Source organism: Pieris brassicae, chromosome 2 (genome assembly GCF_905147105.1).
Source record: "Pieris brassicae chromosome 2, ilPieBrab1.1, whole genome shotgun sequence".
Classification (NCBI taxonomy): Eukaryota; Metazoa; Arthropoda; class Insecta; order Lepidoptera; family Pieridae; genus Pieris; species Pieris brassicae.
In genome coordinates, this window is record NC_059666.1 from 3,601,991 (window position 1) to 3,624,775 (window position 22,785).

A 22,785-nucleotide genomic window follows, 5' to 3' on the forward strand; every position below is an offset into this window, starting at 1 on the left:
TCAAAATATGGATTTTAACTTCGTGCATTGAATCGCCTCTAAATGAATCAATTATTTGAGTTGACAATTGACTTTTCTGTCTTTTCATATTCTCTTATATTAAAATTAAAGAAAACTTTTGTTGTTTTTCTTTTCTAAAAACTTTTTTTCTTCTTTTAACCCAAATAATCTGTTCTGTAATGAGTCTACTATCTTTTGTGCCGTGTGGTACCGGAATAGCACCTACCCCCATCTCTACTCTTGGATGACGTAAAAGGTGACTAGGGGTTTTGGCGTAGGGCAGAGACGACCCGATCGCCTTCTGGTGATATAATTGAAAAACAACTATTTCCACTAGCACAGTCAGTTATTTCAAGTAGTGGGAGTGTCATGCTGCATTAGCAGCCGAATGAGCCAACACTATCGGTGTTATACCACTTTCCCACTGAAAACAAGCGTGAAGTGGCCCACTCAGGACGTGTGTCGCGTACGCTCTCGTACGATTCGGGAAGAGGCTTCTAAGATTTCGCTTCTGCATATGGTTTAACTCAACTGGTCACAACGTCTACGCGAATACCAGACCAAGCTGACAATCAACCTTCGGTCAACCCCATGGTCACAAGTCTGCTTCAAGGGTAGTGATCCTGACGCCAGCGCTAAGTATATCGCCAAGCAATGGAACTCTATATCCCATGTTCCCATGTTATAAAGGATCTCGATGTAGCCCCTGTATCTCCATAAAAAGACATTTACCGCGGCTTACCCGACCGAGCCTTAAACGATAAACTTTTAAAGCAAATTCGGAACATATTGGCAGAATTGGTGGGAAGCTTGCGAAAATGCCCTCCGGAACCCGAGCCTTTTGGTCATTGGCGAAAGCGAAACTCAGGGAAACTTTTGTCAGCCCTCTCTACCATCTTTGCGAAAGGATGACTTGATAGGAAACTCGGCGAAAGAGAAAGCACAGCTCCTTTGTTCTTTCTTAACCGCCTACTTTTTCATAACTACTAACTAGTTCATAAGTGTACATTGTGTTACCTATATGAATAAATGATTTAATTTTTTTTGAATATTCCGCATTCCGGGTTTTCCTGAAGTTCCATTCGAACAGGGAACCCAAACAATCAATTCCTCGTTTCAACACCATACGAGCCGTATCAATTCCAAATTTCATCAACATCACCTTGATGGCTGGAAGTCTTCCACTTTTGCGAACTAGTGAACTGTGGAATGGACTCCCGGCGGAGATCTTCCCTGAGAGATACGACCTCCAACTATTCAAACTCAGAGTGTACTCCTCTTTCAAAGGCCGCTAGGCAGTAAAAATGGGTGTGTAAGAGCTGTGATGACTGCCCTTTTTGGGCGTCCTTAGGCTCGTTTGCCCTTCTATTATATTAAAAGAAAAAAAACGATTTTTTAATTCGTAAAATATGTTGCATAAAATTATTGCTTCTAAGCGTATAAGTAATAGCGGTACAAACAGTTACTTTTGATACGCGCTAACAAAGTTGACAGCTAAATCAATTAAAATAAATAAATAAAATTTAGTGACTTTAGAACAAAAATAAAACTGTATACTAATAACTGTAAAATAAAGATTTACTTTTGTAACTTAAAAAGAAGACGTAAATCTACACTAAAGGTATTCCCCAACATCACAAAACCTGTCATAAGCGTCATCACAAACAGCTCAATGTCAATGTATACTACGAACGAGTCGGTCGTGTCCGGCAGATATATGCCATGATTAAAAACTTATAGATAACCCTCGCATGACCGGTCAAACTTATCAGTTCTACGCTGTGTTAGTTCAACACAAAGATGGATAAATTGTGGGTTGCATTATGTGGAACTTGTTTGTTGGTGTCCATTTCAGCACTCAAGGGTAAGAACTCTTAAACTAGTAAATAAAGATTCTGTGTCATATGTGTGATGTGTTAGCGTGTACACAATTGTTACACGTTGACAATTAACAAATTCCCTAACAACAACAAAATTATAGCCCGAGTAATGACGAAAGATGAGATTTGTTGTAGACGTAGTATATTGACGGATATTAATACATATTAATATTTCATGATACGAAACGACGAAAAGCAACCCGCAACAAAACTGCCAATAAGGAAAAAATATTAAAAACGTCTTTTGATAAGTCATTTTTATTGTGACATGATGTCATCTCCACACAACATTGAAGCTTTAAATTATACTTTACTTATATACCAACTTATTGCGTTTACGAAATGTTGTAGTGAAAGCTGAAATTACAAGCATTGTCTCTTACTTCTTTATTTACGATTCTTAGGTAATTTCAAAAGTTCTAGTCTAGTCAAACCATTCTTTACACATATTTGACAAAGCTTGAGACAGAAATTTAAGTACGGTCCTAAAAGTTTATATTTATGGATAATCTATAACAACATAATAGTTAACTAAATTTGCAATTAATGTAGAAAAACAACACATTGAGGCCAGGCCCCATCAGTAAGATTGTTTCATTTCATTTTTTGCGAGTTTTTATTACGACTCCATTGTTTTGTTGGATGTATTATTACGTTGCAAAAATATGAGCAGTTGTCTTGCCTTGAGAGGTACATGAACCCCTTTAGATAATATTAATTATTGTTTCTTTTCATTTGTACATTTAAAAAAATCGACGAATATTTCTGCTAATTACAACGACACTATGAGTGATGACGCATGGAATCCTGTCGGATCTACTCAGTAAGCCGTACGTACGAACCAGATTCCTGCTGATTAAACCACACAGTTAAAAAGTTTGCTTAAGAGTTGAAACACTGTTACACATAGACATCGCCATAATATAATTCAATTACTGTTAGCCGATGAAGTAAATATAAATTATCTTTTGCAGATTGCAATGGTGACGCAGTCTGTTTGCCTTTAAAAGACTGCAAGTTCGCTTATGAAAATATAAAAGTTCAAAATATACAGGACATTTTAAGAAGATCAAATTGCGGCTTTGAGAGTGATGTACCGCACGTAAGGTTATTTTGTGTTTGTTCTAATTATAATATGATATAATTTGGTTTAAAATTTAATTGAATCGCCACTCAACTATATATTCGGTTAAATCAAATATTATGGAATTTTTTGCTCCCCGATATGTTACAAACTATGACGTAGGGCAGGTACATATCTGCCTCAGTTACATTGATCATTTCGACGATCCCGGTCGTATCCCAGAATAGAGGTGCTTTCGCGCTCTACGATAAGCTTATACATTATTATATCAGGGTTCTAGATTTTCTTGTAAATCATACAATAGAAGATTTACATACAATTGCGCATTAATAAACACATTTCGTTCAATTAAAAAGGCTTGGAATATGATTCTGCATGTGTTCGCAGTCTGACATATTTCGACGTCTTAAGATGTTATTTTTTTTATTTCTGCAAGCTTAGACAAGAGTACATCATTAGCAACATTATTGAATGCTATTTCGAAATCTAGGTAGGCTACATAAACTTATACTAAGTCAACTGCTGGCACCACAGCGACATAAAGTTCATATACAGTGAAACCTGGTTAATTGGGATCTGAAGGGACCAAGACATATGTACCAATTATTGAGGGTTTATAATCCAGTTTTCCAATTAAACAGGTTTAAATTTATAGTTGTCTCATTTACAGAGGTCGAAATGTCCCGTTATTCCATTTTTAGAGGTGGAAATGTTAATAAAAATGCGTATTTTTGATGTTATGAATTTAATGTAGGTCTGAATATACATACATATTGTATTGCGTCGAAAAAAAATACGGTAAAGTTTATGACTCAAAGTAATCGGTTATGTTTGTTTGTATTTGATTGCTAGTTGCTAGCAAAACATGAGATATGTAGTACTGACAATCAAAGCATGCGCGAAAGACGGCGAGAAATGTATACAAACACGTTAAAAAGTGTTGAAACCTGATTAATTTGTCTCACTTATACAGGTAATTGAGCTACAGAGTCTCAATTATAGAAGTGAACATCGAAAAAGTCTTAGAATTCAAATCTTATTTAACCAGGTTTAAAAAGTCCCATTAACAGAGGTAATTTAATGAAAAAGAACCGGGACTTCGTTGCAACTCTCAATAATAGAGGTTTCTCATTTATCCAGGTCCCACTTAACCAGGTTTCACTGTATATGGGATATAATGTTCATAGGTTAGTGGCCATTCCAAACAAACTCTTGTTGCGTAAGAGGTATTTTTTGCAACATTACTATGAACAGATCATATCAGTACCTCTGCGCGCTCTTATGTATTTTTTAATGATTTCGGCTCCGAATGCCGCTGAACCCTATATTAATATGCCTTTTTAGTAATTCCGCAAATCAACCTCTGTCAATGAGAATCTTTTGTTGGACCTGGAACACTTTAATTCTTTTGTTTATTTTATGAAGTCAATCCTTTCTTTTTATACCATCTTTTAAAACCCTTGCTTACAACACTCATCAAAAATACTATTAATCACACTATAAAAAGTTTTAAGATTTTATTATTAACATAACTACATAATTTTAGCGTTTGACTTCATGTAGGGTCCACATAAAGTGACTTATGTTTACAAAAATCGTGTTAATTATTAGTGATGTGATTTGTTTGGACTAAAAGTATTAGTTGTAAAATATTGCCTTAACAGGTGTATATATGTATATAAATAAAACTAAATTTTTCATAATTTACGCTTTAAGCGCTATTTAGCAAATGTGGTCAGCGCGATTGACCCTCACATTCAGAGTCGAAACTTAGCGCTAAGTGTAACTTCCGTATGTTAAAAACTTGTCAGATTTACATGAGAATTCACTATTAGCACTACGTTTCGATTCATAATCTGAAATTTAAGCGATTAGTTTTCGTTCCAATGGTTATGATAGTAACCGTAAAAACAAAACACGCCTGTTTTAGGTTTGTTGTCCGCCTATATTTCTAAACCTCGGCAGAGAATACTTACTGCCAAACATTTCGGTATGCGGTATTCAAACTGACGAAAGGATCTATGGAGGTGATAAGACCGACATTGATGAACATCCGTGGATGGCGTTACTGCGCTATGACAAACGTAAGTTAAACTTTTGGTTTTCTTTAGGGTTGTATCCACTGTGAAGGTTACTTAAAACAAAATAAGAGGTATGTTGACATGTTAACAGTGACATGGAATTCAAGAAGTATATTAATATATATAATAAAACAACTCGAACACGTTTCCTATTTGAAGAATATTTTCCCATTTATTGACTTATACGCATACTTGTGCACCATTTGTATTTTAAAGGAAATAAATACCTTTAAAAATAAAATGTTTTGTTGAGGGGTAACCCCTTAGAAAACACTTCGACGAACTTGATTCCGGGGACTGTGGATCACAATCATAGCTCTTTGCAAGCAGCCCATGCTGTTTGCAAGAAGGATTCCGATTAAGCTGGGCATATTTCTGTCATGGAAACCGTATTTGCGAATTGTAATATTTATAATTAAACCAATTTTTTTTATGCACGGAGTCAACTCCGTGTAATGTTACAATAAAGTAATATATCTTTAACTATTGCGTGACCAACTGAGCCTTGAAGGCTATATTTTGATCTTACGACACTTAGGAAATACTGTAGGTAATAAAAATATAAACACGCGGTTTTCCTTTGTTGATCTTATCGTAAAGATTAATTACGTATTCAAAAAGTGCGGATCTAAAGGATAATTTGTCGGTTCTATTATATTCGCATGAGATTATTGTTTACGACTTTTACTTTAACATTTATTATAATATGTAATTTGTATTGGGCATTAGGGTTGTGGTCAGCACATCAATCGCGGGTTTTATTTGCGGTTCGAACATTTCATTGGTAGCTCAGAGTTTGTAAGTTGGCGGTGTGTCACTCCTGTACCAGTTGTTCTGGCGTCCGTCACAAATCATTTATTTGTGAAATATATGGTGCACACGAACTTTTGTACAACAACATCTCCTGCGTAGCAAATTTCAATAGAGATAACTGCTATTACCAAATAAGCCTTATAAATATTCATAAAAAGAAGTATCAGAGAAAAGCTCCAGAAAATTTAGACCCTGGATAAGATGTGTTAAATATTTTCTTTTTTGTTTTATATTTTATCAATATTTTTTAAAGTGATCTCTCCAACAATCATCGTTACATTTTAATCAATTTACACAAACCAAAATATTTTTATATCTGAACCTTCGAGAAGACTATATAATGGTGAAAATCGTGCAAATTTGTTCGATAGTTTTAAAAGTTAATCGCGTATCAGAAAGTAGACACGGTTTACTTCATTTTAAATATTGTTACGAGCTAGGGGATCGGATAGAAAATGCAGTAGATCGTTTCAAGGCTTGCAAATTGCACTTTATCAGTCATATTCGTGATTGCTGTAAGGTGCCTGCTGCCCTGCTAGTGAGTCTCTCTAGTTTGTTCGGTCTATAGCTTCCCTTAGCGCAGCTGTTATGGGGAGTGAGAATCGTGATTTAGTCACAACTAACGACGACGACTTGTCAACTTCTTTTCTTGTCAATGTGGAAACTGAGACGTTGTAGAAAAATCGAGAAACATTTAATACAACACGTCTACTGCCCAATGTAAGGATTACAAATGACAAGTTTTTTATTTATAGCAAAGGGGAGTTACGGTTATTATTGCGGCGGAGTTTTAATATCATCGCGCTACATTCTGACTGCTGCACATTGTATCAAAGGAGCTGATATACCACAAAATTGGAAACTGTAAGTGGATATAGAAAAATAAATGTTTATATATAGATTTTTACTTACAGATTTTGATCTGGCTCTCGCCTATTTTATTGTAATTTTCTTAATGTGCATAGTTCTTTTAAAATATTTGTCTTACTGTAATTATTTTAAAAGAATCACTGATAGCCATCAATGATTATTTTGCAGGCAGCTGGATATCGTTCATGTGAAGTTAAAAGTTGTGAGACACTGGTGATTTTTAACTGGCACATGTATTGTACATGTACTAAGAGTTGTTGCGGCTAAGCTAAGCTATTATTAATATCTGTAGGTAACTTGATTTTAGACAGATTTTGTATGGATTAATTAATAATAATCTGTAATACGACATTAATTGACTGTTACGCGGCACAAAGTTCGGCGGATCAGCTAGTACATTCATAATATAAATCAATGAATCTACTGTTTTATTTAGGTTCGAGTGCGAGTCTGTATTAACGTGTGAAACTATGCTCACAATTATAGATTCGCCATGCATTAATAAAATACACAACACTAATAATTTTGCAAAAACGAATTCATATACAGTAATTATAATTACTTTCAGGTTTCAAAAACAAATTTTGTTGATAAAAGCCTATGGAAAATCATTGTTCCAAAATAGTTATGTTAATTTAAACTAGTTTCGTTTTAAGATATTTTTTTTCATAAGCCATCCTATACTTCCGTCTCTTTCTATCGAATTGTGTTTACAATGTAATGAAAAGTGATAGTTAATCGTTCGTACTTAAAATTATTAAAATAATAATTCTATTTAACAATTATAATAATTATTGTAGGAGTCAAGTACGTCTTGGTGAATGGAATTTAACGAGCGATATGGATTGTCGAAGTAATGACTGCAGCCTCCCGGTCGTGGATGTGCCGATCGAGAAACTCATCCCTCACGAAGATTATAAGCCAAGAGATGGGAATCAACAGAATGATATAGCTCTTATCAGGTTGGAGAAGGAGGTGAAATTTAATGGTGAGTTTTATGTTAAAAACAGCTTTTCTCAACATAGCGAATGTATGTACATGTAATCCATAACATTGATGAGACCATAAATAAAGCTGTACAACAAATAATATAAGTTTACTTTCTAAACTCTAACTGATCTAAAGAAGTAATTATTGAATCATAAACTAAATAATGATCACTGATAATCAGTTGTGACAGCATCTTCATCAAATAATTTTCTTGGTTTCTTTCTTTCTTTTAATAGTGTAATCGTTAGCTGGATTATTCATATTGAGACATAGACTTTTGACAATTTAAATAAAGTCGATTTTACAAACTACAACACAAAAATTAAGTAGGTTTCCATATTCCTTCTATTCGCCATAATTGAAAAGCAAGCTACAACACAAAAATATTTGTTGTACGTTCGAAGACCACTCATTAGAAATGTGTGTATTGTGTACTAGACAATACCTATTTTAGCGTATATTTTTTCAGATTTTGTGAAACCTATCTGTTTACCGACCACAGAAGAACTCCGTGGTAATTCCTATGAAGGTTGGGATATGGAAGTAGCAGGTTGGGGGAAAACAGAACATAGTAAGTAAACAATAAAGCCCGCGTTGGTTAGCGGCTATCGCGTGGTGTATGTATAACCCTACGTAACCTGGTTCGTAATTCGAAAAACAATTGTTGTTTCACTATCGGCCTTAAAAAAGATTTTATTTATACTTTGTTACCATAATATACATAATTATACAAACAGGTAATAAGTAGGTTACATAAGTTATTAGGCAACAGGCAGCCTTCTCGCTAACAAGCGATTTACTTCCAGGCAACCCTATCTTGCAAATAATTCAGACACATGTCTGCTTCAATAACGAGACTTCCAAGATATTAGTTTTTAGCAGGAATCTAATGCCTGTATTAAGAACGGAGTGCGTTTACTGCCTTTACTTCTGTACATAGTATTACATGAGTCTCAACATAATGATAAATAAATGCATATACTATAAAATTATTCATTACCATGTAAATTATATCGCTTTGTGGTCAGTTGACATTTGAGCGGCAAATGACCCCGAGTACAGCGACATTTATTTTGCTAAATGTTAATACATACCTACTTGATTCTGTGTGCGTCTACATTTTTACATGTGTATGTATTTTAGAATACAATATTGTTTTACTTCTAAATAAATATCGTTTTATATAGAGGCCTCACTAGGCTTAATCAATAAAGAGATATTTCTCAAAAAACAAAAGGCAATAACAAACACCGTACCCAGTATTCTCTGACACCTGTAATGTTATCATTATGATTTTTGACACAAAAATATCTGTTTCTTGTTAATTTTACATGAAGTTGAAGGCATTTTTTTTACTTGAAGGCAGATTTTTTCACTAATTACAATATTACCATATTTTAGGATCTATGTCTGACGTAAAATTGAAAGTGAAACTACCAATAGTGAGACACCAAGAGTGTACAGAGGTTTATGCGTCGGCGTCACGCCTAATCACGGATAAACAGCTTTGCGCTGGAGGTTTGGATGGTCAGGATTCCTGCCGTGGAGACTCTGGTGGGTCTCTTATGGGACAGGCGACGAAAAAGAAAATCTGGTTCGCCTTTGGGGTCGTCTCTTATGGCCCGTCACCGTGCGGAACACCAGGTTGGCCTGGAGTCTACACTAGAGTAACAGCATTTAGCGATTGGATTCTATCAAAGCTGGAAGCGTAATATAGCGTATTTATGACAGTACAAAATGGCGCTTAACTTTAAAACGCTTAACTTAAAAACAAACGTATAAAATGTGATTGTTATAAAAATACTCACAATAAAGTGCCATTACATAATTGTTATATAAGGTTTTATTTCATATGTACAACATCTAATCATTTTTTTAGACAAATTAACAGGTTTTTTTTTGTAAATTTTGTTTAGTTAATGCACACACACTGTGTTATTATGCTATGAAAATTTCTCATTTTATTCTTAAAATAAATAGATGTAATGTATGCCTGCTTTTTATTGCGTGTGAAGTTCATTTCAATAAAGTTACTACTGGTCTCGCGTAACTTGGTCAAAGTATGAGCATACTTAAGCTACATAGCTAAAACCGACTTTATATATTATATTTGACATGGTTTATTTGAAGGACACTATAAAAAACACAAGCTGTAATGCGCACTGGATCATATCCACAATCTATGAAGATCGATGTAACACTTGACTAGGCGATGTTGCATCAACTCCATTCATACTTTAGTTAGGTGCAATTTATGTGTTTAATAATTCAAATTTCGAACTTCTAATTTATTGGTTAAACGTTCTGAATTTTTTGAACTTAAAATTTTTACTTCTTACAGTGTTGATTAAAAATATGATGCAAGTATAAAAACGATGAACCTGACCCAAATTGAGTTATAAAAAAACACTCAGACTCTATACAAAAAACATATTTAGTAAAAAATATTAAAATGTGTTCTCCACACTCCAAATATCTTATTTTAATGTCATGCTTATGCTAGTAAATCAAGGTGAGTGCCTTATATTACTATTTGATTATAATTGCTCATCAAACATTAATATATGCGTTTAAGCCGAAATTTGACACCTGGACGAATTATATTTGTTTCGCTTTCATAAACAAAAATAAGAACAATCATAATTTATGATATAAAAGTTGTAGTTACAGTCTTTGGGCTGTATTTATGTTCAAATTGTCATTATATCATAAATAGATAAAATATGTCAGGGCAAAAAAATATATTTGACACAAATCACACGACATGTTCAGACCCATGGTGGACACACGTATAGTAACGCCAAAGTTCCCTTTTCCTTTCCCTCTTATTTAAAAGTTTATTTCTATAAAATTCAGTATAAAAAATTAATAACATCATATATAATGATCTGGATCGAAATTACTAATATTCTTAATATGAAATAAATAAAAGCCAAACAAAAGACTTGTATCTTGATTTTATCTAGGACTTCTGCTTCTCAGTAGCGACATCTCACTATAGCTAGGATTTTCTAAATAAACTCAAACTCAAAATAACTTTATTCGTATAGGTAAAACAAGTACACTTATGAACGTCAGAAAAGAAGTTAAATTAATTATAAATTTACATTTAATACCAGTTCGCAAGTCAAGGGCGTAGAGCGAGGATGAAACTTTCCGCAACTCTTTTTGATTACTAAGTTTTGAGTCATACAAATTGTTTGAACTGGAGGAAATCAATCCCATGGATTAGGATAATTTAATATTCATTTGTGTACATATTTTTTCTGTTGAGACCGTAGCTTTGTTGGGCGCTAATTTAACTTTTTTTTTCTTTCATTTCTTTTGTACAATGGGTACAAAATAAATGACGAAGGTATTTTGCGACAGGCGTATGGAAATGCAATATCTCCGTTTAAAATATATTAATACATCAATCTGATAGTCCTCAGATAGACAAATCAGTTAATTTTTTGTGTCGTAAGCATTAACTTAATACGTCAAAATTGTACAATTCTTATAGAAAAAAATCCATCTGTCGCAGCAGCAACCTTCTCTTTTTGCCAGCTGGAAGGCACATTTACTTTCCAACACTACACGGTTCCTAAATGGTTCTCACTTACATACTATTGCGATAACTGCTATGGACCCTGCATAAGATTTTATCAATTTTTTCGGCAATTTTTTATAATCTTGAAATTGTCAACCACTATTCAGGATTGGACGCAGGGATAAGAGTCACTATCTGTGGGCCTACACTGTCCAATCATAAACTTGTACTTATTAAGAATAATACCGGAACGAAATCTCAGCTAGCTACTTCAGTCTTCTGATTCCGTTGTTTCATAAATTAACTTTTTTCCACCCACTACCACTCAGAAGAAGTCAGTTGCCCAGAAAAACGGGAATCCCGTATTTCCGAATCAATTTGACGTGGGGTGTTTCAACGGCCGATGCTTAAAAGGCCGGCAATGCATTTTTGAGCCTCCTGACATTTGGAGTGTTTAATAGGCTGGTGGCTGGTGAAATCACTAAACATCAGGTGAGCCTTCAGCCCGTTTACCTTCTGTACTATAAAAAATTTGTGTGTGTCAAAAAGTTTCAACTGAAAGGTGATATCAAAATCTAATTTTCTTAGTTCCCGCCAAAAATGTTACTTCAGTTCTGTACTTATCATAAATATCTTGAATAGACACTAGGAGTTCAGTATTCAACAACTTTACGAAACCCGGTAATTCTAAATGCCAGGAAAATACGTTAGGCGCTTTTTTCCTTAAATATTTGTTATCAAAAGAAGGTCATAAGGTACCCAGTATTTGTATATTATCAGTCGTTTATGGACCTGACGAGCGGTCTTTTTCGTTATGATGTGTAAAATCTTTTTAACTTATGTTTTTACACTGCTTATTATTGTTGCACGTAGCGATCGAGGTAAATATTTTTTTTTCTAATTACTCAATACTTATTATGGAACTAATTATTCCACATTTATGAGACCGATTGATTTATGGAATGGTTAGGGTAAACAAAATATTTTACTCATACATACAAAACAGCGCTTACATACAAATTCTAGTAATCAATCTTCGATGCCGAATGTTGCAAATTTAGGAGCTTTTTGACTCATTCTGTTTGTTGCCCAATTTAAGCCCCGAGAAAATAATCCTTAAGGAACTCTGACGGTTGTCAATAAAATATCCAAGAAGCAGATGAAGACAGAGAACACGCTCGAAGAATATCATACACATTAGGAAATATAATGAAATGTAATATGTTTAAAACTTTCAGAATGCAAAAATGCAGCGTGCGTTAAGTTGGAAGAATGTAAACTAGCCCTTGGATTATTGCAAAATAGATTCAGTGATGTAGCTGTCAATTTATTGAGAAGCCTTCACTGTGGTTATGATAACAATAAACCAATGGTAAAATTACGTCACTATGTCATTATCAGTCATGAGGCGAGGCCATTCTTATACTTTATAGATAAAACTAGATTTACCAAAACATGCTTCAAGAGAGACCCTAGTATCAGTGTAATTTACTGTATTTCTAATTAGTAGCGTATAATATTTTTTTGTAAATTTAGGTTTGCTGTCCTTTATTGAAAGAAAATAATGAAACTAAATCTCAAACGGAATTGAAACATGAAGAACTTGTGAATAAGATAACTTTGCTTCCAAATGAGACTGTCTGTGGTATTCAATACGAAGATAGAATATTTAATGGAATACATTGCGATATAGATGAGCATTCGTGGATGGTAATGTTGCAATATACAAAACGTAAGTTGTTTGTTTCTAGTAAATAATGACTCTGAACTTTATCGCTAAGTCTCGGACTTTAAGGGTGAGATTTAGAAGTCTACCTTAGCGCGAGCTATGATCCCATCTCACCCATTACATTTTCGCCATACGGGTATATGTATATACATATACGTAGGTGCCTTTTTAAACGTAAAAACATTTGTGTACATGTATTGAACATCGGCGTCAAACGATTTTATGTGTTCGTTCTGGGGAGTGTAAATATAAGACCAAGAACGTGGCCCATTTAACATGACTTACATTGGTCGAATGAAACGACACACCGTGTCGTACATTTGTGATTGGACCAAATAAGAGAAATCACGATCTAATGCTTTACTATTACGTCGATTATTATTCTAAAGTACATGATCTTTAACTTGTAAACTTTAATTTCCAATGAAATTTTAGTATTTAATAGGGAAACAATTGACCTATTGGCTTCAGCGTGCAACTCTAATCACTGAGGTCGTAGGTTCGATCCCCGACTGTGCACTAATGGAGTTTCGTTCTATGTACGCATTTAACATTAGCTCGAACGGTGAAGGAAAACATCGTGAGGAAACCGGCTTGCCTTTAGACCCAAAAAGTCGATGGCGTGCGTCATACACAGAAGGTTGATCACCTACTTGCCTATTCGATTAAAAAATTATCATGAAACACATACAGAAATCTGAGGCCTAAAAAAGGTTGTAGCGCCATTGATTTATTTTTTTAATAGGGAAACATTACAATTGTTTTACGTCTTATTTATTTTATAAAACTTCGAAAAATAATAATCCGAGATAACTTTCAAAGAATTTTCTTTTCACTAAGTCTTTCTTATAGGTGTAGACAACGAAATTTTGAAGAAATACTATTGCGGAGGAGTACTTATATCAGGAAATTATGTCCTCACAGCGGCACATTGTGTTAAGGGAAACATTACAGCCTTGTCTTACAAATTGTAAGTAAAAAATTCTGTTATAAAGAGTTCCTGATTCGACCTCGGCTGATTTACTTCGTACTTAGCTTACTCCAGTGAGCTTCCTTCCTGTCCTTTAGACGCCTAACTACCCAGTGTCGGCCCCAACCGAGGTCCGAGTCTCGCAACAGACGCCTTCGCGCTAGTTAGTAGCGGGAAAACGCTACGCTAGCCAAAACAGCTCGGGCTGAACTGGCCTAGGAACAACAGCAAGATTCCATTCTTTAAAAAGTCACCTCATTATATTCATTGTATTACCGCTATGTTTGTATGAATTCGGCTGCTTCACATTCGATTTTAATAAACTGCAACCATTCCTGTGGGGCATGAATGTATGAACCGACTTAAAAAAAAACTGATTAAAGAGTTTATCGATTCGATGTGTAATTTTTCTAAGTATTTTTTAAATTGCCTATAGGTACGCTGTATAATAGCAAGATATAATATTTGATTTTAACACTACACGGTACGTGTTTTATGGTATGTTCAGTAACACTTCGTGGTTAATTTAGTTTATTTTCCTATCTTCAGCACTCTGCTATGCAGAGTAGCGAGACCCTATCCCCTGAAAACATCTCAGCCCTCCACACGCCCTTAAGATATTAATTCGGGGTTCGCCAAACCGCTTAACCACTAAGTTAGGTCTGGTTTACTATTTAATCCATATTATCAATTATTTCACATATAGACGCATATTAGTTTTAATTATGTCTAATAATTTTTGGTCTTTTATAGGACAAACGTTCGTCTAGGAGAATGGAACATGTCAAGTGAGATCGATTGTAACTATGGCGACTGCGCACCATCAGTTGTAGATGTAGCTGTAGAAGAAATAATACCACATGAAGCCTATAATGCATCAGATTCTAATAACTATAATGATATCGCCCTATTAAGACTGAAGGAGAGCGTTGCATTTAGTGGTATGGCGTACATGTATATTTTTTAGAATTAAGTTTGCATGGAAACGTACACTATCGTTTATTATTTTGTAGACAAGAACTTAGTAATTTTGTATAAAGAGTAGTATAACGTGGAAGTGTGTCCACCCAAATTAAAAAAAAAATCAAGTCGAACTAATAACCTCCTACGTTTTGTATTAAGTCATTGTTAAAAAATAACAGTATTTCAAATAGTGGCGTAACAATAGCGTGGCAGGTCTGGCAATATGCCACGGGCCCCCGACCCAAGATGGCCCCTGCCCAAGAGGCCGCAAGCTCAAGTTTTTTTTTATTATTTCATTATAAATGTATGCAGGTTACCTCAGCTAGCGAATATATGATGAATGCATTGAGATATAATGTTCTATGGATGAATGCAATAAGCATTGGGCTAGCGTGGAGGCTACAGACCATTCCGTCTCGCCTAAGAGAGGAGTTATTATTGTGGCATTAGTGGGACATATACAACGTGTAATTGAGTACGCTGAAAATCTCAAAGTTTATTTAAATTAAACTGATAGGTCCCCATCAAAAGAAATTGCCACGGGCCTCAGATGACATAGTTACGCCACTGGTTTCGAAGACACTCTTCTTAAAGCCACAGCCAGCCATCGTTCAGTTCCGCGGTAATATTGAGGAAAAAAAAGATTAAAGGCTTTGTGTGTTCAGCAAGGCTTCACATGGAGTACTGTGTAGCTCCCCACCTGTATCAGCTCGAAGTCTATAGTTCCACAACTGAGAATTTTTTTAGTGTTTCCGAACCAATTCGACTTGGGGTCCTTCAAGATATGAGCGTACCCATTCTTAAAACGCCGGTAACGCACTCTATCATTAAGTGTCCATAAGCGGCGGTATCACTTAATATCAATTGAGCCTCTTGCCCGTGAGCCTCGATCAATAATAAAGTGGGTAAAGAAATTCCGCAACTAGCTGGCATTCCATATATTACACAAATCATTGACAGCAATTTTTGAACTTAACTCCTAACTTATAGCTGTTAATTAAATTAATAGCTAGGAACCCTTTTATTACTTAAAAAAATCTCAAATCACACGCATTATAATGAATCTTTGTCATATGAATAAAAACATTTTTATTCATATTTAAACTTAATTTACATTTATGGAATATAGAACTGGACATTCATACACAATTAAATGACTTTCAACAATTAAATAATTCAACATTTTGTGCTTTCTTGAGCTCTTATTCCGCACATGTTGACAACCTACAGCTGTTATTCATCGCTTATTCATAACGTTCTAAAAAAGTTACATTTTGTTTAACTTTTTTGTATCAATGTGTCCAAATAATAGTATAGAGCACCAAGTTATGTAGTAGTGTTGTAGGGGAATACCGATAGATAGTAAATCTAGAGTTTTATTTATAGGTACTCTTAGGAAAAACCTGTATTTATACCATCTTGTCATAAATTAGTTATATAAGCCAAGTTTTCCGCATAGCACCAAAATTAATACCATGAGTTTATCATACGGTAAGACATTAAACACAATAGTTATTTATAATGATTGCGTATGTACTATATAGAGTTAAAGTATTCGTTTGAACGCGCTAATCTAAGGAATTACAAATATTACTTTTGTGTAATAAAAATAAGTCGATATATTATAACATGACACTACAATATTTACTCAGGTGAAACCTGAATATTGCTAATATTAGATAAACCTAAAAATCTCATTTCTATATCTATTAACCTAAGTCAGATTCGAATATTTTTAATCAACACAATTATTAATGTGAGAATTGAAAACAATTAATTCTCGTGAATTATATCTTGCGGATCTAGCTAGTTCAGGTTACGAAGGTCATGGGGCCTAGCACACACCTGGGTCGAAAGCCGTCCTGGACCGCCGGGAAGAAGTACATCATGAATAAATAAAGACGTTAAGTTCTACTAACTATGACTAACTTGTTGATCGATTTCTGTAGATTTATTGGCTTTATTCTGACCTATTCCATCGGTTCATGCTTAGGAGGTGGTTGGTTAATTATTTGTTTCAACTTGTCTTTCAGATTTTGTCAAACCAATATGCCTGCCATTCACAGACGATTTAATGAATAGCTCATATGAGGACTGCTTACTTGAGGTGGCCGGTTGGGGTTCGATAAATAATATAAGTAAGTAATATTGTCAAATTTGTGTGAGTAGTATCATAATGCAATAAATTACTTATTAAATTGTACCTAAGTTACAAACGAGTAACAATACTACCCGTATTAATACGTTTTTGTATGGAAAAGTTAGCAAGCGCTCCATGTTATCAATCGGCACGAACATGTAACGTTTGAAACTATCGTAAAATTCGTACAATAGATGAAGTCTATCTCCATTAAAAAAATTATTTAATTTTATGGACAACGCATTATATATAGTAATTATTCAATATATTGCATAACGCAATTGCAATACATTTACAGGTCCGAAGTCTAACGTAAAGCTTAAAGCTAAAATAGGAGTGTCCCGAAATGAGGATTGCAAACGCTTATACCACCCACTTCACATAACCATAAGAGACACCCAGATCTGCGCAGGAGCCGGGAATACAAATGGAAATTGTTGCAGGGGTGACTCTGGAGGAGGTCTTTTTGGACAAAATTATGGAATACGGAGACCAGGTCGAGGATATGGGAGTAATTGGTTCCTCTTTGGCATCGTGTCGTTCGGGCTAACACCGTGTGGTACTCAGGGATATCCAACAGTATTCACGCGCATAACTGCGTATAGAGACTGGATACTTACTAATATCAAACCTTAGTACTATGGCTGACAAATGAGTTTGGCAATTCTAAAGTGCATCTAGTCCACTTTAAAGAAATGTGAATATCAAAAGATTATGGTCGGAAAACGCCATCTACAGTACAATCACTTTCCCAGTCTAGTCCGATAGAAAATCCATTAAAAAATTGTTTATTTCCAAAAACCCTGTTGTTCATACGTGTAATTCCAATATGCTTGTCGTCCATTCTGAATTCACGCGTCGTTCAGTCGGCTGTTACGCTGAGTGTGTGATACATATGTTTTAGGGAACACTAGGGAGAAAAATGGGATCAATTTGATGCCTTAATTTACTAGAAAAACGTCATTTACGGATCAAATGAAGGAGAAGTCTGTTCAGTGAATAATGAAACTGATGATGATCCGATAGATGATGTAGAGTTAAAAATTTAGGCAAAACAATATTATAATTATTATTATCAGGAATGAAAAGTTTGCTATTATTCATATCAATATTTTTATTTCCATATGTCCATCTCAGTAATTCCAGATCTCTTTTTGTCCGTGATATATTATAACTATTATAAAATATTAACCTATAGGGCTCTGAACTTTAGATTGAATCACGTGTTCTAACTAAAAAGGACTTAGATTTGACAAGAACAGTTTTTGGTATACCTATTGCAGTCTGAGGTTAAGTGGACAAGATGCAATATGGAATTGAACGACTCAAATGTTCGACATGTTTTAGCCTACCATAGATTAGAGACTTTGACAACGTTTTCTTTGTAGTTTATACTATTATTAATATGTTTTTAAGATTTCATTAACATTATAATATAATATAACTAAACGTTCAAGAAACGCCAAAAAGTCACTAAGGAATTTAACTTAATATTTTATATACTAAGGAGTTACAAAAATACATTCAAAACAAAACAATACAATGGGACCCTTGATGGGTTTTTTTTTTGAGATTTAGAGGTAAACAGTTAACGAGGCGCGGAATAATATATGAGGTTGTCAGTTCTCCATATTTATTATTTGTGCGGCCTGTCCGAAGTTTTAAGCTGCATAATATCGCTCTTCGAGTTCGACATTGCTTCTCAGGGCTACGTCGAAAAAGTTTTTCTATATATTGTTATATCATAAATGGCTAGAGAAACTGTGTTCTCACCACATTATCATAACCGGATTGACTTGAGAATAATAACGGAAGGAACTCGGTAATTAATATTATAATTTCTCAGATTTTGTAAAAAGATTTTTAAATTTAAAGTGACAAAACTTCATAAATCGAATTAATTTTCATTCATTTTATCAATTTATTTTTCGAATAATGATCAATATTTGTAGTAAACAGTGGCTATAATCCGACCATACTCAGTGTGGGGTTTTAATAATAACAACGATAATATATATAGGGTTAATACTTTATTTAAATATGAAAAAATTGCCGATACATTCATTCACACATACATAGCCAGCACCTTCCTTTAATCACTATGAAATAATTTTTAATGTAAATAACTTTAAATAAAAAAGGAATGTCCACGCTTGGCACAATTTGTGTTTTGTACTTGTTTCGTATTCTTTGGATTCAACATAACTATGACACTGATGTATTTGTCAATGTTAAAAAGAATTTTAACTTTGCGAGATTCAATTTTAATTGAATGCATGTTTTCTATTCAAGAAACATATATGTATACTCAAATGAGTAAATTCTACTTCCCTACTCAAAATATAGTAGAAATTGTAAAACAATGGAATGTAGTAGGTATATGTAATTTTGATATTTGTACTTGACTATCTTTAAAAAGGAATGACATTTAATATTTCATTTCTAAGACTATATGATACATAATATACTAAAAACTATATATATATACATATATATATGATATAACAATATATATATATAAAAAAGATAGGAATGTTATATAAGTGTGTATAGACTGCAAATGGCAAGATATAATATGTTTATAGTATAACTATGTGAACAATTGTGCTTCTGTTCAATAAATATATCACTATAATACATCTAAAACAAAAAAGGTTTACGCATATATTTTTCGTTTCGTTTACCTCTATATCAAATAACATTTAAAAAATACAGCAGCAGCCAAAATTAAAGAATTTATAAGTAAAAGAAGTTATCCTTATCATAAGTTCATATCAATTTGGAACTCATAGATAATGAAATTTTAAATATTTATAAAATTTATAACTGATATTACTTAATTTACCACCAAACACAGGCAAAACACTCTTTTACCCTCAGATTTAAGATTAAGTTTAACACTCATGTGTCAAACATGTTTTTGATGTTTATAATGAGACATAAGCATTTGCTTTGTTCGTACAGAGTCAAACATCTAGCCTTTTTTACTTAACAAGATTCAACTAAATAGATATAAGGTTTTCTATCCATACCTCTAAATATTGTGCTTTAGCAGCATTTATAAATATCAGCTAATCTTGAAAAGGTAAGGTGATCCAATGACACAAATTTAGACCCTGTGAATTATGTTTAAGCTAAAAGTTTGCAATGTACTAAGCATAGGGAAATGAAAACCTAAAAAAAAAATTTGCATTCATTTTGTGTCACAGTATTGTGGATCCATTTCTTTTAAAATTATTAAGAAAATGTGTGATTTTCCTCAATTTCAATATACCTTGACCATAATTTAGGAAGCCGCTGCAATTTCTACAGCAACTTCTTGTGATACTAGATTTTCTCCCTCAGATGGCTGTTCAGTTGCAGTCAATTCTTTATTTTCACTATATTCAATTGTAGAAAAAAACTCATCAATCCCATTTACTTTGATGCCATTTATAAGAATGTCTTGGAGTTTTTCTCCAAAATCTGGGTCAGTCTCGGTTACTGCCTTAATCAAGCGTTCTTTTTGATCCTCATTCCATGTTGGATACCATTCGTTAAATAGCTTAATCTGGAAGATAATAATAGAAAATGACATCTTATTCTTTATTAGATAGGGCAAAATTTATTAAAAAAAACTGCAAAAGTGAAGAGATATAGCAAGTGATACTTAAATAATTGCGAAAGTATTGGCTTATTTATTGATTTTAAAAATGAAGCCCAAGCATAAATGTATCTGGCTTATTACAAAGTAAATTTTTTTCTATAAATAGGCTTGTTAAGCAAACTTACACGACACTGAAACAAGCTCAAGGGCTTGTCATCACAGGTAAGTGTAGAGAGACCTGCAGTAAGCTGATCAGGTTTATCTCCATGAGCAGCAGCAAGTATTGGCAAGAAATCCTCTCTCTGCAGTTCGCTAAACTCTTCAAACCATTGAAGCATGTATCGAAGCTGAGCTTCAGAAGTTAATCCCGAACTGGACATTCTCCGATATGTATATCTATGCTCAGTAAAAACTGCTGTAAATAACAATAAGTAATAATATAACAAAATTTCACAGGCAAGTATTACTAAATATTTTTAATTTACTTCTACTTGGTATTGTCAGAATACTTACACTCAGACACAACAGGCAAACAAACTGCAGATGCAAGAATAAAACTCATTTTTTGACGATTTACGTTCGTGTTCTACGAAATCTAAAGTGAAACTAAGATCTAAAAATGGCTATTATATCATAGATGTAAATTTATTGACTTTCGATTACATTCAAATCTAAGCAAGGTTAAATAATATGCATAATTTCACCTCTACGTTATATCATACACTGCTGAACTTTCTATTAATCTACTTTCGGAATCCAACTTATATCCTATACTCCAGCAGTAGGTTATTTAACTAGCTATGTGAAATTTAATGAAACAATAATAATTTTAATACATACCTTTGTCTGCGGAAGGTTTTTGGAAATTTAAAATATCTTACGAGTTGCGTAGTGTTTCTGACTTATGAAGATTTCGAGGTTTTACTTTTATCAACTTTAAACAAATGCTCTTTTAATAAAATTTAAGAACTGCAACTCAAAACATCAGAAGCATTAGAATTCTAAGTTTATTAAATATTCATTCTTAATTCTTATAATCTATTATTTAATTTATACTTGTTAGAGTTATCAAGTTTTATTTTCTCCACAGATTACTTATATTTTATTAACTGCACAAGTCACAGACAAAGCTAAGATGTGGGAAGGGGCGTGTCAGTTATATCAACTAATATACAGATACCGGCAAATTTCTTGAGCATTAAACATATGAGTGGGGGAAAGTTTGCGCAGCGCCGGACACAAACTTCAACTGATTTACCAATCACGCGATCGACACGTCGATCTCCTGCCACCGCGCACCACCGACGTGGTACCTAAAAATCGCTTCTGCGCAGGCAAGGACATTTGTTCAAGATGTTTGCCGATATCTGTTATTGCTATTTGCAAAGCGTCATTTTTCCACACAATACATAGTTTTTTGTCATATTCAGTACAAAGATGAGTTCGGTCAAACTATAATAACGTAACACAGTCACGTCATGTCAAAATACCACAAAAAATAATTGCTTGCATTGCTATGGCGTTAAATCTCAAGATGATTATAAAAACCTGAGCACGATCTTCTCTTGCAATAATCTTAAAAAAAGCTATTTTTTTAAAATCATATACATGTCATGTGGAACCTGGTGTAATGGTTGCAGCTCCTTATAAACGTTGTGTAAAACAAAAAAACTTGTCGATTAAAAAGAATGGCGGAGAGTTTATTGCCAGTTCTTCTCTTCCGTTCAACTCCCTTGATTTGAGAACTAGCAGTAAATGTAAAATTAAAAGCATTAAATATACTTTTTCTGCTCATGATATTTCTCTTGAATGTGCTCAAGACAGGTAGTGTATAGGATATTATGATCATATAAAGATCAGGAGACGTCACGGAGCAGTAGATGTAGCATCAACTGAATCAGCAGCCGGTTTCGCAGTGGCCTCAGGAAAAGCTACCCGGGACTGGAATCCGATAGGTCTTAGTGTTAGTGATAGTGTTAGAAGTGTTAGCATAAGTTTAGAAACTGGATATAATGGATTCATCTTGTAAAGCATTACATAGATATTCATCTTGCACTTTGTGCCTGCCCTGGGGGAGTATGTACGAGCCAAGGCTGTACATTTTGCTCACTCAGGCTTTCTTAGTTTTATAAGCGAGATGATCCCTATGT

The 22,785-nt window shown here is 33.9% G+C and overlaps 2 protein-coding genes across 2 annotated transcripts; one reads left to right on the top strand and one right to left on the bottom strand.

Annotated features, from left to right (window-relative positions):
- The first annotated feature begins 1,666 nt into the window (after positions 1-1,666).
- LOC123720203 (transmembrane protease serine 9-like) lies at positions 1,667-18,970 on the top strand. Its single transcript, XM_045676739.1, has 14 exons — positions 1,667-1,864; positions 2,855-2,982; positions 4,895-5,048; positions 6,614-6,722; positions 7,529-7,716; positions 8,188-8,289; positions 9,120-9,428; positions 9,598-9,609; positions 12,486-12,619; positions 12,784-12,979; positions 13,829-13,946; positions 14,700-14,887; positions 16,943-17,047; positions 17,348-18,970. The coding sequence occupies exons 1-14, from the start codon at positions 1,801-1,803 to the stop codon at positions 17,683-17,685; spliced, it is 2,145 nt and encodes a 714-aa protein (XP_045532695.1). The 5' UTR covers positions 1,667-1,800; the 3' UTR covers positions 17,686-18,970.
- An 89-nt stretch (positions 18,971-19,059) lies between these two features.
- Positions 19,060-21,047, bottom strand: LOC123720442 (uncharacterized protein C14orf119). Its single transcript, XM_045677045.1, has 2 exons — positions 20,821-21,047; positions 19,060-20,599 (listed from the first exon to the last, which is right to left on the bottom strand). The coding sequence occupies exons 1-2, from the start codon at positions 21,013-21,015 to the stop codon at positions 20,336-20,338; spliced, it is 459 nt and encodes a 152-aa protein (XP_045533001.1). The 5' UTR covers positions 21,016-21,047; the 3' UTR covers positions 19,060-20,335.
- Between the last annotated feature and the right edge of the window lie 1,738 nt (positions 21,048-22,785).

Bases quoted from the DNA above. Each gene is read 5' to 3' on its own strand.
- LOC123720203 (XM_045676739.1), top strand. From the start codon at position 1,801: ATGGATAAATTGTGGGTTGCATTATGTGGAACTTGTTTGTTGGTGTCC. The intron at 14,888-16,942 runs GTATGGCGTACA...CTTGTCTTTCAG, and splicing joins GGAGAGCGTTGCATTTAGTG to ATTTTGTCAAACCAATATGC. The intron at 17,048-17,347 runs GTAAGTAATATT...ATACATTTACAG, and splicing joins GGGTTCGATAAATAATATAA to GTCCGAAGTCTAACGTAAAG.
- LOC123720442 (XM_045677045.1), bottom strand. From the start codon at position 21,015: ATGTCCAGTTCGGGATTAACTTCTGAAGCTCAGCTTCGATACATGCTT. The intron at 20,600-20,820 runs GTAAGTTTGCTT...ATTATCTTCCAG, and splicing joins TGAGCTTGTTTCAGTGTCGT to ATTAAGCTATTTAACGAATG.